This window comes from Myotis lucifugus, unplaced genomic scaffold, assembly GCF_000147115.1.
Source record: "Myotis lucifugus unplaced genomic scaffold, Myoluc2.0 scaffold_14, whole genome shotgun sequence".
In the NCBI taxonomy this organism is placed as follows: domain Eukaryota; kingdom Metazoa; phylum Chordata; class Mammalia; order Chiroptera; family Vespertilionidae; genus Myotis; species Myotis lucifugus.
This window is the reverse complement of record NW_005871062.1, coordinates 10221866-10237250: the sequence shown is the minus strand read 5'-3', so window position 1 is coordinate 10237250 and position 15385 is coordinate 10221866. Positions and strand designations below refer to the sequence as shown.

General features: G+C 46.0%; 1 protein-coding gene across 1 annotated transcript; it reads right to left on the bottom strand.

Annotated features, from left to right (window-relative positions):
* Positions 1 to 3681: 3681 nt before the first annotated feature.
* Positions 3682 to 6072, bottom strand: MAGEF1 (MAGE family member F1). The gene is given in 6 exon segments (XM_023750504.1): positions 3682 to 3818; positions 3821 to 3952; positions 3955 to 4081; positions 4084 to 4258; positions 4260 to 4622; positions 6047 to 6072. Coding segments are annotated over 6 exon segments (960 nt in total).
* Between the last annotated feature and the right edge of the window lie 9313 nt (positions 6073 to 15385).

Sequence of the window (15385 nt, the reverse complement as noted above, 5' to 3'; positions counted from 1 at the left end):
TCATCTCTTGTCCTCACCATGGCCAATATCTGCTCTACACATGGGCCTAGAGGCCAGATTTTGAGTACTTCTGAGATGAGAAGCTGATGGCACCTGTGACATGGGAGGTCTTTCACTCTGAGAAAAGGGTATGTATTCTGCCAGCTGAAAACATGCTGAGAATCATCTTTGCAGGTCCACAAATGTTATCTGATTGTTCCATGGCATGAAAAACTTAATTTGAGGCTTAATTTGAGGCTAAGTGGCAAGAGCATACTAAAGGCTGAGGCAACATGGCCTAAAAGGGCAAAACATGCTGAGTTTGAGCAAAAATACACATTCTACATGTAGTCAGCACTTCGAAAACACTGGAGAGAAAGTAGGCAGAGCTGGGATCAATATTCACAGATAATTCTCCAACTTTATTTTAGCCTCCTTTTTACCTCCTACAGGCCAGTGTGTGTCATAATTACTTTGGCTACACAATCTTTGTTTGTATCTCCAGAGAGACAGCAGTCTTTGAAGAAAGAACACAAGTCCGGAGACAGAAGACCAGAGTCTGGAAGGACTCTGTGCCAAGATGAAGGAAATGTAAAATAGTGGAAAATGCAGGCTTTTTACTCAGACTTCCTTGTTTTGTTATACACTATCTGTGGACCTTTATAGCTTATCAAAGTCTGTTTGCTTAGTGCAAAATGGAACAGATATATATCCTGTAAGATTGTTATAAAGATCATTAAAACATATGTAAAGCATAAAAAAGCTGGCTCATCTTAGGTATTGAAGAAATGGCAAGTATTAGCATGATTAACATCTGTAAAATGGAGGTATTTAGTAATACCTACTTTGCAATATGGTTGTGAAAAGTAGGAAGAGCTCTGGCTGAGTCGCTCAGTTGGTTGGAGCATTGTCCTGTGCACCAAAAGGTTGCAGATTCAATTCCCGGTCTGGGCACATACCAAGGTTGCAAGTTCGATCCCAGGTGGTGGTGTGTATAGGAGGTAACCAATTGATGTTTCTCTTTCACTTCTCTCTCTCTCTCTCTCTTCCTCTCTAAAAGTCAAGAAAAATATATCCTTGAGGGAAGATTAAAAAAAAATTAGAAAGAAAAATGCCTTTGGCCTGTAGATGTTTAATAAATGGTTACTGTTGTTAGTTCTGTCTTTGCCACGTACTACGCCTTTGACCTTCAACAAAGTCACCTCTGCCACTGGTGAAATGAGGAGTATTTTTACTCTACCCCACTCCCATAAGGCCTGCAGGTGCAGCTGGAGGTAATTACACACGCCTTGCTTGTGTTTTGGAGTTGTGATAACTAAAATCACACAGAACATATTGGAAGGCAGGAATGGGGACAGTGTGCTAGAATGAAACACACTGAATTGGGGGGCAAGAGGGTTGGGTTGTACTTTTGGTGCTTGTTTGCTGACCATCGGCAAATCACCAAGTAATCTGGTCTTTAGGTGCACGCACTGCTGACCTCTCAGCAGCCATGAGAAATACAAATGTGAGAAATTATCATCCTTATCAATCCTTGAGGGTAAGGCCAATCTTCCCCTTTTCATCTTTAGAACCTAGCAAAGTCCTTGGCATACAGTGGGCACTCTATATTTTTGTTTGTTTAATGAGTTATAAACTGCCCAGAAGTCCTATTTTTAAACATTAATTAACTTTTTTGCCCATATACTTATAGCTTTTGGTATCAGTCTGATTTTTTGGATAACCGGGTCTGTGTCTCTAAGTGTTTTTATTCCATGCTAACCTTAACATACTCGGAAATGTTATTTGGACATAACTACAAGCAGAAAAAAATTGGCATTAAAGAGAGTAGAGCCCGGCCAGTGTGGCTCAGCTCAGTGGTTGAGCATCGACCTATGAACCAAGAGGTCACGGTTCAATTCCCAGTCAGGGCATATGCCTGGGTTGCGGGCTCCATCTTTAGTGTGGGGCGTGCAGGAGGCAGCCAATCAATGATTCTCTTTCATCATTGATATTTCTAACTCTCTCTCCCTCTCCCTTCCTCTCTGAAATCAATAAAAAAATATATTTTAAAAAAGAGAGTAAAAAGCGGCTCTTCTGTATATGGTAGCTGTAGCACATTTTCATAACTCAACACCTATCTCTGGTTTGGTTACCCTTCTTCTAGGTTCCCTTTTATTCTATGTACCCATTCTATAGGATTTATCTGGAGTGACGATGGTAGGCATTGCAGAAGCCCCACTTTGAAGATGGCCCTTCATGAGTAGTTAAGAATGTGAGGGGCAGGATGGGATGATTACAAAGTCTCCTCCAAATTGGAAGTGGCAGATGCAAAGTGACAGGTAGAAACATGGATCAGGGCACTGGGCCGATGCCCAACCAACTGAGCCACACCAGCCAGGGCCCTCGGTCATTTTTAATGCTATTTCCCACCCCAAAGTATTTTTCCTCTTTACCTTCCTCTCTTCTGACCACCCCATTTCACCTCTTCCCAAAGCTTGACCAAAGCCTCAGCCAATTACTCCTGCTGAGTTAGGTGTCCCCCTGTAGCCTTCAACTCACTGCACGTAATTTCTGGTTTATTTATTTACTGTCAAGTTCTGAAAAGTAGGCCCTTTATCTTGTTCAACATTCTATCCCCAAAGGCCCCAAATAGTGCACCACAGTAAAGATAATGCTCAGCAAATGTTTAATTTATTTCGTATACCAGAGCATACTTCTAATTTATTACATTTTAATTTTTCTCTAGATACTATAATAGCTAAGCAAATAGAGGTACATATCAATCTTTTTTCTTTATACAATAGACAAAAAGTGTTGGGAAGCTGTTGACCAATCAGCTATATTTTTCCTGGTACCAGATCATCACATTGCAGAGCTCCCTGGAACCATTAAAGTACAGTCTTACTCTGCTGCATAATTTTAGATCATGGGATGTAGGGAGCGGCTGTAGGGTTAAGCCTCGGACTGACCTGTGACAGGGCCACAAACAACTCCCAGCTTGGAGGGCAGAGCCCTCCTAGCATAATTAAGCTTGACCTTATAGTCCTCCCTTGCTCCTTCCTAGGTAGTTAATGGGCTGTAGGAGGTGCAGCAAGTGCTGCCAAAACAAGGTGAAACTCACAAGAACATTGTAAACATGTTGACCACTTATCTTGTTTTGCTTTGTGTGCTCTGACTATAAAATAAAGCTTTGGCTTGCAGACTGGGTCACTGTTTCCTCATCCAGGTACAGTGATCCGACCTAGCCCCAGCTGTATCCTCTTTTCTGTCTTCTTTAACCCTTTTTGGTCCAACCTCAAGGCTGACTCGAGAGACCAGGAGCTAGGAGCAGGTCCAACGTCGAGCAATAAGAACATTAAAAAGTTCAACCTTCAATCCCGTCAATTAATTTGGACCAGACTGTTTGAATTCCAAAAATAACATTGGACAGCAAAGGGTTAATCCTTCACCACCCCTCCTCAGGCTCACTGAACCTGGCCATGCTGGCGCGGCACAATGGGATAAAATACAAAGTTTTTCAAACGATTTTACAAAACCATCAAAACTCTATTCACAAAATCCTACAAGAAAAAGTACCCCAATCTCATAAACACCAATTTGAGTATATTAAATGTAACAAAACATGGCAAGATACAAAACTTAAATTTGAGTTACACAAGATGTACTTGATCAACAAACTAAAGCCTCCTGAGGCTTGAGAAGTAATAACCCTGCCCTCACCTACAACACTTCAGACTCAATCATTAGCTTCCATAAGGACTGCTCCCCCTCGCTGACCACTTTTCTCCAGCCCTCACAGGGGTGGGTGCCAGCCCTAGCACTGGCTCTGGCCCTAACCCTAACCCTCCTACTGGCCTCGCTCTGACCCTGTTGACTTGCCCTGCCAGGGCCTCATGGTACTGCACTTGCCAGTGCTGGGGTTCCTTTTCATGGAGCTTGGCCACAAAACCCAAGATTTCCAATTTGCTGGTTTCCAGGTTTCTTAGGGGACCCAAGAGAATGAACAACCTAGTAGTGGATTGGTGCGAGGCGCCTGCCTGTAACTGAGGTATTGCTGCTGCATGAACTCTTCCATAATAATCCTCTTCGGGTGCCCCAAGAGGCAGAGATGTTATCGGCATCCCTGGAGGGCCACACCCGCCACCGACGCAGCATCTCCCAGACCTGTGCCTCCCTGGCGCTATTACCTTGATTCATGTGGATAAAGCCCAAGACCATCATTAAGGGACCCAATCTGGGGCCACCTCCTCCCAGGTCCTCCTCCTCCTCAGGAGGCTTTAGTTTGTTGATCAAGATCTGTGTGGTGCTTGAGGCCCAGCTGTTTTCAGCTCAAACTCAAAGGCATACCGCAGATGTCCTGCAGCCTAGCGCTGATCTCAGGGAAAAGATCCTCTAAGTCTCGGATGACATATTTCCCCATCTCGGAGCGAGGGGTGGGACTCTTCCTCTTGTCCTTCACCAGCAGGAACCGCACCAACTCCGCCACCACGGGTCCCTGGGCCAAAGCTTGGGCTGCTGAGACCCTCGCGCCTTTTCCGGTGAGGCCGGGCTCCGGGGCCCCGCCCACTCGGGGCGCCCAGGTTCTCCTGGGGGCTCTCCTGCAGGTGGGGGCTCTCCTGCAGGTGGGGGCTCTCCTGCAGGTGGGGCCCCGGGGTCTCCTCCTGCGAGGCGGTCAGGGCTCACCGTCTCAGCCTGGAGGATGGGGAGACCCCCCTCTCGGGTTTCTGCAGCGTATTTTCGGGCAGCCAGGAGCAAACCCCAGTGGAGGGGCTGGGCAGCGGCTGGGGCGGCGGGAGGAGGACTAGGAAGACGACAGAAGGGGCTTTGTGGCCGCTGGGCAGCGCTTTAGGACGCGGGACGGTGACCGCCACGCGGCCAGCGCCCAAGACTGGCGGGGCGCCACTGCGCAGCCTCAGTCCGCGCCCGCGCGCGGCTCGCCGGGCTCCTTCCGGCCAACTGAGGCAAGATGCGGGCCCGGGACGCGCGAAGCCCCGCCCCTTCCGGCCCCTCTGGTGGAGGGGTACACGCCTGCTTCTCTGGGTGCCGGATCGATGGGGACGTGTCCCGTCTGAGCGGCTATTTAGGCTGCAGAGCCGGAGGGGCGGTTTTCACATCCAGGACAGCGGAGTGGGGGCGGTTTGAACGTCCCAGGAGGAACTGGGGTGGAGTCCTAGCCATGTCTCTCAGCAGGTGCTTATTTATAAGGGTGTGTATTGGGGACTTTGAGGGATGTACTCCGACCCCAGTGCAGAGCGCGCGGGGTGAGAGCTGTAGGGTAAGGCTGTGCTGGCCAGTCAGTGAAGCGCCCGGATCAGGATGCTTGGGCTATTATTGCAACTCACTCTGAATACGCTGGGAAAGTGCTGCAGCGGGACTGAGGCCAGGGGGCGCCTGGACCAGTCTGTGTTTCCCGCCTCCCTCGCCCTGTGGGGGATGGATTGGAGTAGGGCCGACCGAAAGCTGGGAATCCAATTTGGAGTATTACTATAGTGCAGAGCAGGAACTGGGTTTTGGCCTGTCTTATTCGTTGGTGTATCCTTAGCTCCTAGAGCAGTGTCTGCTACGCTGAGGCACTCCATAAATATTGTAAAATAGATGATGAAGGGGTCAGGATAGCAGATTCTACAGGGGTGAAAGAAATGATGAGATATTTTGAGGTACAGCTGGCAGAAATAGTGACTGTTGCAGTGGTTCTCAACCTGTGGGTCGCGACCCCATTGGCGGTCGAACGACCCTTTCACAGGGGTCGCCTAAGACCATCCTGCATATCAGATATTTACATTACAATTCATAACAGTAGCAACATTACAGTTATGAAGTAGCAACAAAAATAATTGTATGGTTGGGTCACTACATGAGGAACTGTATTTAAAGGGCCAGAAGGTTGAGAACCACTGGAAAAGGGAGCTTTTTTAACCTAATCAAATTTAACTACACCCGTATTTTCTTTTTGCATACTCTACTCTGAGCTTTCTTCTACTTCCTGCCCCTCTTTTTTTCCTCCTCCTCCTCCTCCTTCTTTCTTTCTTCTTCCTCCTCCCTCCCTCCCTCCCTCCCTCCCTCCAGGATTTAGCTTGAGTGTCACCATTCCAAAGCCTCCTTAGTCTCCATCATGGAAGTTGTTTATTGCCATCTCTGAATCACCATAGCAATTTGTATTTATTTAACATCCACTCATATAGACCTTATTATGTGCTAGGCCCTGTTGTAAACACTTTTCAAATATTAATTTAAATCTCATTAAGGTAAGTACTATTATCATCATCCCTATTTTATCGATATGTCTTTCTTATGGCATTTGTTTTTTTACTAGCTATATAATCTTGTTACCTAAACTCCCTGCTTCTCAGTTACCTTTTCAGTAAAATGGGTATAATATTAGAAACAACATTGTAGAGATTATGTGAAATTATGCAGGTAAAGCAATTAACACAGTGCTTGGCAAATATTGAATGTTTGATAATGTTAACTGTTGTTTATTACATTTTTTTAATGTGCTGGTACTGTACTAAGTATTTACATGTATTAACTCATCTACTCATAAAAGCCCTTCGAGGTTAAGTGGTGTTATTCCCATTTTATAATTGAAGTAACATACAAAAATGTTAAGTAACTTGCCCAACATCATATGATTGGCATTTGAACTGTATAGTATAACTCCAGAGATCATGCTTTTAATCACTACATTAACAGGTGTTAATTATTATTATTATTATTGACCATACTTTGTATTTTAATTATTTTTGTGCTGATCTTTTTACCCTCCAAAACAAAACATTCTAAAAACTAGGGCTGCCGTAACCGGTTTGGCTCAGTGGATAGAGCATCGGCCTGCGGACTGAAAGGTCCCAGAGTAACTGATGGAAGACTTTACTTTTTTACATAGGAAATAAAATTCATTTTAAGTAAATATGGGACAATTAGGTTTTTCCAGATATAATTACAAACTTCATTTTAAAAACTTCTGAAAATATATACCCATTTATACTGTATGACTTACAAATTCTGAGAGTGTGTGACGCAGGAAAATGTTTATTATAATCAAGCTTGAGGCTATTATTAGCCTCCATTGTGTCAAACATTTTATGTACAGTATAATTTAGTCCTCACAAATCCCTAGTAGGAAGGTATTATTATCCTTATTTTACAAATGGGAGAACAGTCACAGAGAGGTTAAATCACCTGTCCCAAACCACCCACCTGTTACGTGCTAGACCGGAAATGAGAACCTAGATCTGTCTATTTTGAAGACTGTACTCATGACTGCCATACTGGGTTGCCTGGTTATCAGTTTCTCCTGAAGGTAGAGAGAACCACTCCCACCTAAAAGGTAGCGCTAGAGATAAAATAGTCCACTTAACGTATCTTTTTCATATAAAGCATTGCCAAAGAGATATGCAGAAGATATATGCAAAAGCTATATTGAATGGAAAAAATTTTGACAAATTAACAGTAATAACTGAATGAATAATGTACCACTACTCATCAAAACAAGAAACAAACTACTGATAAAACATGGATGAGTCTGGCAGACATTATGTTGAGCAAAGAAAAAAGATACAAAAGGTTACATACAATATGACTTAATCTGATGTTCAAGATAGGTTAAGCTAATCTGTGGTGATAGACATTGGAACAGGAGAGTGGGGTTGCCTGGAAAGGGATATACATTAAACTTTCTGGGGGTGATGAAAATATTCTGTATCTTGATTTGGGGGTAGGTATACATCAAACTGTGCCCTTAATATATATGCATCTTACAGTATATAAATATACTTTAAAAATTATAAAAACAAAAGTTTTTTATTGAGGTGTAATTGACATATTAGTTTTTGGTATATAACATAATGATTCTGTATCTGTATATATTGCAAAGTGATCACAGTAGTCTAGTTTAACATTTGCTACCATACATAGTTAAAAATTTATTTTGTTTTATGATGAGAACTATGAGGTGTGTATTTTTATTCTTATTTTATAGAAGAGGAACCTGAGGCTCAGGGAAATTAACTTGCCTAAAGTTACCCAATTAATAAATGGAAATGTCAAACCCAGTCTAGATATTTTTAACTGTAAATCTCATAATACTTTCAAGACCATTGGAGTGGCTTTCAGGTTGTAATTGTCACTGAAATTCATAAGACAAAATAGGTTTACCAGGCATGAGGTTTATGTGGCCTTAAGGGATCCTTTATAATAAAGAGGTAATATGCAAATTGACCATCATGCCCTCACACAGGATGCCCCCCCCCCCGCCCCGTGTGGGCACAAGATGGCTTCCACAAGATGGCTGGCAGGGGAGGACAGTTGTAGGTGATCAGGCCAGCAGGAGAGGGCAGTTGGGAGGGGGGGCCAGGCCTGCAGGGGAGGGCAGTTGGGGGTGATCAGGCTGGCAGGGGAGGGCAGTTAAGGGTAACCAGGCTGGCAGGGGAGGGCAGTTGGGGGCAATCAGGCCAGCAGGGGAGCAGTTACATGTCAATCAGGCTGGCAGGGAAGTGGTTAGGGGGTGATCAGGCTGGCAGGCAGAAGTGGTTAGGGGCAATCAGGCAGGCAGGCAGGCGAGCTGTTGGGAGCCAGCAGTCCCAGATTGTGAGAGGGATGTCCGACTGCCAGTTTAGGCCCGATTCCACAAGGATCGGGTCTAACTGGCAGTTGGTCATCCCCCGAGGGGTCCCAGATTGGAGAGGATGCAGGCTGGGCTGAGGGACAACCCCCCCCCCCCAAGTGCATGAATTTCGTGCACTGGGCCTCTAGTACGGAATAAGGAGCAGAATAGCATGTTAAACAACAGTGTCATGAAGGCCTTGGACATCCAGAGCCAACAATCACCATTATGTTCTTTTTTTTTTTTAACTTAAGGAAAACTTTATTTAGTGTTTTTTTAAAAAATATGTTTTTATTGCTTTTAGAGAGAGAGGAAGGGAGAGAGAAATATTGATGAGAGAGAGAAACATCAGTCGACTGCCTCTTGCACGTTCCTCACTGGGGATCAAGCCCAGTGGGGATCAAAACTGGGCATGTGCCCTGACTGGAAATCAAACCAATGACCTCTCTCTCTACATGGGAGGATGCCCAACCAACTGAGCCACACCCACCAGGGCTAGTCTTTTTAAAGCAATCCAGTTTTAAAATAACTTGAGGTTAGGAGGGATATGAAAGAGCATGAAATCTTCTAACAGAGTCAGGCAGATAAGCGGGAGGATGGTCACTGGACAGGGCGTCCACGTCAGATCCTTGTCCTGGACATGAGGTCACAGATTCTGGTCAGTTTATTGTTTTCTTTAGTTTCTTACTCAACTGTCTTCTCCAGCAAGTGGATGTGCATCTGCTCCCTTCTCAGGCTCACCGGGAAGGCCGCGGCTTGCACTTGGGCCTTGCTGGGGTCTAGGTGATCTCCTTGTTTGCCTACTTGAGTTGCTCTTCTGTGTGGGTCTTCAGCACACGGTATCTCTGGCCTTCTTTCTCAGTTCTTAGTATGTAATCCTCAACGCACTTCAGCGATTCTTCATTCTCGCGGTAGCCTTCAATTACCTCCTCCTGCTTCTCAAACTGCTTGAATCAGAGAAAGACTTTTTTTCATGGGATTCAGGTCTGCAGTAAAGTTGATCTTTTTCTTTCAGAACCTTCTGGTTGTGGCTTTGGCCAGTTCCTTCTTTTTCAGAGCCTCCCCCATTGCTTGGGACACAATCTCCTCAAATCCATCCATGATTTTATCTGTCCGCAGGTTCTCCATGCGGAGCTCTCCACACCTGCTCTTCAGCAGCAGGGCCCCCTTTTGTGTCACTTCCACTGCCCTTCCCAGGCCCTCCTGGCTATACTGCAGCACGTCCTCGATGGGAGCCCCGTGCTAAGGACACACAGGGTTGGCCCAGCACAGGAACACTCAGAGCTCCTCAGAAGTCACGTTCTACCAGCACCGCCTCAGGGGGACTCCGTGCCTGCAGAGCACACCTGCGCATGCCTGCCGCTCCAGGTAATCTCCCTCGGTGGTGCTAGATCCTCAGCTGGCTCTCAGCAGGGCCCCTCACTCAGGTCCAAGGGGTGCCTGACCCTGCTGAGGGGGGACGGGGCGGGGAGGGGGGTGCGTGTGGTCAGCTGGCCAGGCTGTGAAGGGTGAGGCTGGGGGCTTATGCTGAAGAATTTGTGGCTCCCTCCTCACCTGCTGCTCAGTGGTCCCCCCATGGTCTGTACCGGAGGAGTGTCACCACTGAGGCGAAATGAGGTAAAAATTCAGTGACTAGGCCTTTAGCTAGGAGGTGCGAAGGGTATGAAAGGGGAATGGACTGTTTTGTCACTTGCCTCTCCCTGGATGCTACAGAGTTGCAATGGGAGGGACCTAGACGATCATTTTTTCGGTTTTGGTTGTGTCTATGTTGTACTGGACAGGCAGACTGTTAAAACACTCCTGAGGGTTGAAGGGGGTCAAATATATGGTAAAGGAAGGAAACTAGACTTTGGGTGGTGAGTAATCAGTAGAATATACAGATGTCAAATGATAAGATACACCTGAAAATTATGTTATTAACCAGTGCCACCCCAATAACTTTAATTTTGTAAGAAAACAGTCCTTACCTAAGCTATTAAAAGGGAGAAACTGTGTATCTCTTTGGCAAGGGGAAGGCAGAGAAACAAACGCTTTGGTGACCATTAGACTGAAACCTTGAGGGAGGATCCTTGTAGCCTAGACTAGAGTCTTTGAAAGCCCACAGTGCTCAGCACAGTTTAGAATGTGGAGAGGGAAGAGGGAGTTACACTGAAAGGGCAGAAGTACCGGATGAATTATCCTGGAAATGCCCGGCGCTGTGGGGATAGAAAAGGTGTGTCTTAGAACAAAGCACTGAACTAGGTCAGAAGACCTGAGTTCCTCTTCACACTGTGCAGGACTCACCTCTCTGGGCCACTGTATCCTCAACTTTAAGGCCTGACAACCCTTGCTTTGCCCATCCCCACAGAGTTATGTTGAAGTTCAAGTAAGATTATAAATGCAAACATACTTTTGCAGTGCTTAACCATTACGTTTAAGAAACAAATATAAAATGTTACAGATTTTTTTTTTTTTTCTAAAGAGAAGTGGTAGAAAAAATCTCAGTAATGAGTGTGACTGGCCTCTCACGCAGACATTTTGGAATGAGCTTACACATTCCTGGTTGGGGAAAAAAAAAGTCTGGCCAAAAAAGATTAAATAAAGAAATGTCAAGTCCTGACACTCCATCTAAGGCCAGTGAATGCTTTGGTGGGGAGCCAGTTATCTTGTTGGATTCCTTCTAAACTTGGCAATAGAGCCCTTGAACTCTTGAGTGCCTTCTCCACACGGATGCTGAGTAACGACTCACCCCAGGTCTGAGTGAGCCCCACACTGCACAGTGCTTGTGTCTTTCCTGTTTCTCCTGACAGTCTTGACAGCCGTGCAGCTGATCTGGCTCAAAGAAGGGATCAGAGCAAGAGCTTTGTCCCCAATCCCTGGGCAAAATGGAGCCCAGTTCTGTCACAGCAGAATGAGCAGAGGCCACGGGTCCTGTATGGGCGGCTGGTATTGAGGCGGGATAGCTAGGCAGATGATTTGATCTGACTTGGGTAATGAAAATTGTCTGTTACCGTTTGAAGAGCAATTGTGTAAGCAACAGTACTTCTGTGTTGTGCTGCCTGTGACCCACCAGTGTCTGTAACATAACACCCAACCCAGAGGAGGAGCAGAGCTGGCCAGCGGGGAGGGGAGAGATGCAGGGGCACAGGGCCTCCTTTTCCCTCCTCCATTGCCCCCCCTCGCCCCCCCCCCCCAAAAAACCTCGAAGGAGAGTTGGCGAGAAGGCATTTGCCACCTGGACACAATGAGGCCCAGTGCAAGGGCAGGCATGGGGCTGGCCTGCCGCCAGGGCCCTGGTCTGAATGGCTGTCACCAAGGGACTGCCAACAGCCCATCTCTATCCCCGTGAGGCTGGGCCAGGGCCGGGGTGGGGGGCCCACCATCCTCATCTCGGAGGCCCAACTCACACCATTCGGTGGCCGTGATCAGAATGCCAGGGACACAGGGGCTTTGAGCAGCTGAACAGAGCCGTTTCCCCTCTGCGGCCGCCAGTTCATTTGGATTAGAGCAGGCTCTCCGGAGTCCCTTTGTTGGCTGCTTGTTATTCTGTACGCACTGAGCACTGTGCATTCATCTTTATTAGTTCTAATTGCTTCCCTATTCTAATGGGATCTTGATATTCCCATACAATTGAAAGGAAATGTATTCATTAAAATAATTCTTCTCCTAACTGCTGCTTCAAGCTGCTCCTCTAAGTGACATTGTCTCTCTAGCCACAGCCTGCTGAGGCCTCTTATTAAGACCCTCGTCAAAAGCCAACTTTGGGCAGCAAACTTTCCTCGCAGGAGTTTCCAGACACTGAAGAGAGGGCGCTTTTTAATCGGCTCACACACTGAAGTTGGAGGCCAGCTGGTGTAATTGGGGGTGCTGCTCCAGCGGGTTGGGGGAGAAGGGCTTGCCTGCAGCCCTGCCTCCCACAACAATGACCCCTTTCTGCACACCAACGGGCTGATTTAGACAGGGTTTTCCCCCCTGTCCTCAGTGTGAAACTTTTTTGTTTATGCCACAAGCAGTTACTAGGCGTGTTCTAAGTGCAGGGCGCTGAGTAAGGTGCTGTGGGAAGTGTGAAGACGGAGCTGTAGTCTCAAGGTGTTTATGGTCTCCGTGGGTGGCTCCCAACTCCTGGTCCCTAAAGTTAGGCAGCAGAGAAAAGGCTGGGACTGCTCCACTCTCAATATTCCAAATGCTTAATAGGATAGAGAGCTTAGAAAAGCAGGCTGCTATTTCATAAAAGTGTGTGGTTTAATAAACCGAAATCTTTCAAGCCATGAGATCATAGGGGTAATACAAGAAGTATCTTTGGGACATTGGGAACCATTGATCTATTTGGGAAATAAGCCATAATAAAAAAGAATGACTACATAAACATATGGTCTTTACATGTGTGGTATAAAGTGCATCAGGAGTTTGGAGGAATGTAAGGGAGCATGTGCTAGGCGCTATGCTGTCTCTTGAATCTCATTTAATCCCTGTGAGAGAAGCATAAGTATCCCCATTTTACAGATAATAGCTAAGAGAAGTTAGGTAATTCGTTCAGTATCAACAGTTGGAGTCGGGATTTAAACGCCGGCCTTCTGATTCCAAAGCACAGGCTGTTCTCACGGCATCACGCTACCTCTCACGTCGTATCTGTCAGGGGCCATCAGAGGAAGTTTAATGTGGAAGGTGGTGTTTGAATCCCTCGAAGCATTTAGGGACAGTGGGCTGTCAGCAGGTAGACGGTGGGGTCTGGAAGAACCTGGCAGAGTAGGAAATGACAGGATTCCAGGTGGCCCAGCGACCGGAGAGCGTGCAGAGGAGCAGTGGGAGGGAGGCAGAAAGGCTGTGCGGGCCACGTTGTAAAGAGCCTCGCCTGCAGAGTTTCGATGTTGCACTATCGGTACTTCTCCAAGGAGGATATTTGAGCCTCCGGATAAACACAATATTTCTTTCAGGAGCATCAATTTTCCTTAAGGTGAATAATTTTAAACATCTTTATATTAAAAGAAATTCAGATATATTGTGGAATAGAATGCAAAATTCTCATGAATTTTTAAGAGAAAACAGAAGATTTCAAAGAGAGCTTGGGTGTGCCGGCAAGAGCCTCAGGCTTCGCAGTCCCTCGGGGGGACTGAAGGCATTTCTTTTGTCTCTGCTGGTGTATTTCAGCGGGAAAGTTTAAGAAATACTGAATTTGAATAAAAGGTTTTGATCCCAGGTATAAAATGATTAGGTATATTTCAAGAAGCGTGTCAGGGGCTTGGAAAAAGGGTTGGACAGGGCATGGACTAAGGGCAGGAGGCCAGTAAGAGATACAAAGGGCCTAGGGGCTGCCTGGCCTCAGAGCCCACCTCTTTGCCTTGGCCTTTTTGGAGGGGGCCACCTAACAGATGCCCTGTCCTGGAGCTGCTCCTCCCTTTAAGGAAGGACTGGGATGGCCCGGAAGGCCGTAGCAGAAACAGCCAAGGCAGGGCCTGAGCGGGGCCTGGGCCAGGAAGGGTCCTCCCAGAGAACTTGAGTGCCCTGGCCACCTCACCTGCCCTGCTGCCAGCTGCCCACTGCCTGCTGACTACCTTCAAGCCCAGCAGGTTTGTTAGCTTACCTAGCAGAAGGCATGCGGTTGGACCAATGATTCTGTTGAGTTGAGGGGTGGCATGAGGCAGAGAGGCCCTGCCTTGTTGCAGCGTCCTGCCATCTTATGTTGGTAGGCAGGGCTGTTGTGCCTGGCATGGTGGCCAACAGATACCTTGTGGTTGAGAGACTCAAAGGGAGGAAGGAGAGAATAAGGCAACTCAGCTTAGGACCAAGGCTGAGCTTTACTCTTAATCTTCAGAGGATGGAGATAGCCTACCTTAGGTAGCCAGATTCTCCTTTTGGATGGATGTTTTTTGTTTGTTTGTTTGTTTTTAAGATCGTTTAGAATTTGTCTCTTGAAGCATTTTTAAAAGCATCAAAACATTCCATAGCGCTTTATTTTTTTCCTAATTTAGAAGGGACCTTTCGTTGTAGAACACTGAAAAAATTCTGACTATCAAAAAGAAAGAAACAAAAAACATCCTTAACCCTACCACTTAGGAATAATCATAGTTAGTGAATATCTTGATGTGTACCCTCCCTAATTTTTATAAGCACATCCATTGTTACTTTTAATGGAGTCATCTTGTATCTACTGCTTATATGTGCATAATATATTTCTTCACATACTGTGAATCTCCTAAGATACTAATAAATATTTTTCTATAATGTAATTATATGTGGTTGAAAATATTCTACAGACTCCATATCACCTTTAATGCTTATTATTATATACTAGAGGCCTGGTGCATGAATTCGTGCATGGGTGGGGTCCCTTGGCCTGGCTGGCGATTGAGGCCTATGGGGTGGGGGGCAGCCGGCCAGGAGGAGGGACACCAGGAGGATGGCCGGCCGGAAGGAGGGGCCATGGGACGTTGGCTGTGGGAGCGCACTGACCACGAGGGGGCAGCTCCTGCGTTGAGTGTCTGGCCCCTGGTGGTCATTGTGCGTCATAGCGCCTGGTCAACTGGTTGTCCGGTCGTTTGGTTGTAACAGTCACTTAGGCTTTTATATATATAGATTTAGGTTTCAGTTTTTTATTGTTAAATATGGTGTAACTTACTTGTGACTAAGTATTTCACAAGCCAATATTGCAAATAATATTTTATTTTATTTTATATTATACAAATAACAATTTCATTGCAGAAAAATAGAGGTTAAGACAAGAAAAAAATTAAGCACTTGTAGTTCTACCATCCAGAAATCATATCTATTTACTTTTCAGAGCCTATCCTTACAGATTTTGTTCAGTGCACATATATATATGCATATAAATATGTGCACTGA